Raw genomic sequence first — 1816 nt, forward strand, 5'->3', positions numbered from 1 at the left:
ATATTGTGAGTATATTAGCCCGCATTACAAGTCCAAGAATTGCAGGCACCTTTCACTGTATCCTTCCGTAGACTCCCATTTCCTTTCATTTTCCTCCCAGATCGTAATAGCAAGCGCAGAGGTCAGTACTCATCTGTAAAAACCTAAAAACATTTCCTCGACCGACATTAGGCTACACTTTTTTAAGCAGACACATCTACAGTACCAGAACCTTTCCTTTAACCCTCCCCATGTAGCAGTGCAAACGCCAGATTGTGCTCTAATAAGTCGTTCTTTCTCTAGCAGAAATATACGAGAAACGAAGCCGGACTCCTTAACGAGGGCGAACCCCTCGGCTAGCCGCTCTGGATGCAGCCAAGCTAGGCTTCTTGAAGTAAAAGCAAAACCGAGTTTCATAGCGCCACGACGACATGCGGGCCAGCGCCTAGCTGATTTCTCGCACCTAATGCTACCGTGTTCCATAAGCGGCGTATCTCTCGTGGTGCCCGTCAAAACAAATCACGGAAGTCCCAAATGCCGGGCCTGTACGGCCTTCACTATACCCACTGCGCCTCCGGGCGATGCAAAAAGCCGCTATGTTTGTATAGGGAACGGCAGTAAGAAAACAGGGGAAACGCGGTTCTCCCCAGTCCGCCGTGTATATACAGGTGCCGAGAGTTCCGGGCCGATGTCCGGCGACGGGGACGGAAAGCCAATTGTGGCCGCACACGCTTCGCGAGTGAGATAAGGAAAAGAGAGCCGATGGATGGGAAGCAAAGGAAAGAAAAAGTACGTTGATTCTCGTCTCGGCTGGTCTGGCGGAAACCGGCAGCCAGCGATTTACGGAAGCCATTCGATAAGGCCATTAATGGGTCCGATAAAAGGCGCTCGACGCCCAAAACCTGGACCAGATCACTATGAAGCATTTTTTTTTTTTTTGCTAAGCTCGTCGTTTCTCTAGCCAGAGTTCTCTTTTTTTTTATTCTTCTCTCTGTCTGAATTCAGCCAAACGAATACTGATACTGGTGTTTTCTTCTGGCGTAGCTGTACTCTCGATGCTAGAATTTGTGGCTCGAAACTGTGGTTATGTGCTAGCAGCTTTCCTTTTCAACGAGGGACACCGTTACGTCACCGGCCAATCTGTCAACGCTGCTTCGTATATTCCCCCTTTTCGGGTCTCAGTTGCAACCTGGCGATTATCTTTTATTTTTTCTGATTATTTCATAGCAGCGGCATTTTACTGCAGATGCGGTTGTCGAGGTAATATGTTAATATGTTGACGCGTAATATTGAACACGAGGCTGCTGGAATTAACCACCAGCGGCTTCCTGCAGCGCCGTCTCTAATTCTCACTCACAGAATCCTAGTGCAACGTATCATGTGTTGCTGTCGTACACTCTAAACTTATTATATCTTGTATAGCCAACATTTTGACGGTAGAGGCATGCAGATCATAAGCGTATTTCTGAAATTCCGCACGTTTTTTTTAATAATGTTTTACCACATATTTTACTAGTGCATGGGAACAAAATGAAAGAAAGAATCCGGCTCCCAAAGGGGCAGGAGGATTCCAGGAGGATTCCATTGTGTCGCATATCGCCAGGTATTGCGTGACATTCGGCCAGACTAACCCATGCTTGAGTATTCGACATTTGTACTTAAATGCTTCAGTCAGCTGGAGTGGCATTTTGAAAGTATAATGTGGTTAACGTAACCCGAGCTATGTGCCGCATTAAGCAAACAAGGCTGGGACGAAGGTGCTTGCGTGTCGCTGTAAGCGCCCATCAACTGCAATATTTATTTTACGGCCACGACGTTGACAAATGAGACTGAAATA

At 47.0% G+C, this 1816-nt stretch overlaps 1 protein-coding gene across 1 annotated transcript in view; it reads right to left on the bottom strand.

Annotated features, from left to right (window-relative positions):
* The window catches only part of LOC119461939 (PHD finger protein 13-like), a 9866-nt gene extending 8252 nt beyond the window's left edge, over positions 1 to 1614 (bottom strand). The window contains exon 1 of the mRNA XM_037723301.2: positions 1611 to 1614. Coding sequence (XP_037579229.2) covers positions 1611 to 1614 — 4 coding nt within the window. The remainder of the gene's footprint in view (positions 1 to 1610) is intronic.
* Between the last annotated feature and the right edge of the window lie 202 nt (positions 1615 to 1816).

This window comes from Dermacentor silvarum, chromosome 8 (genome assembly GCF_013339745.2).
Source record: "Dermacentor silvarum isolate Dsil-2018 chromosome 8, BIME_Dsil_1.4, whole genome shotgun sequence".
Taxonomy (NCBI): Eukaryota; Metazoa; Arthropoda; class Arachnida; order Ixodida; family Ixodidae; genus Dermacentor; species Dermacentor silvarum.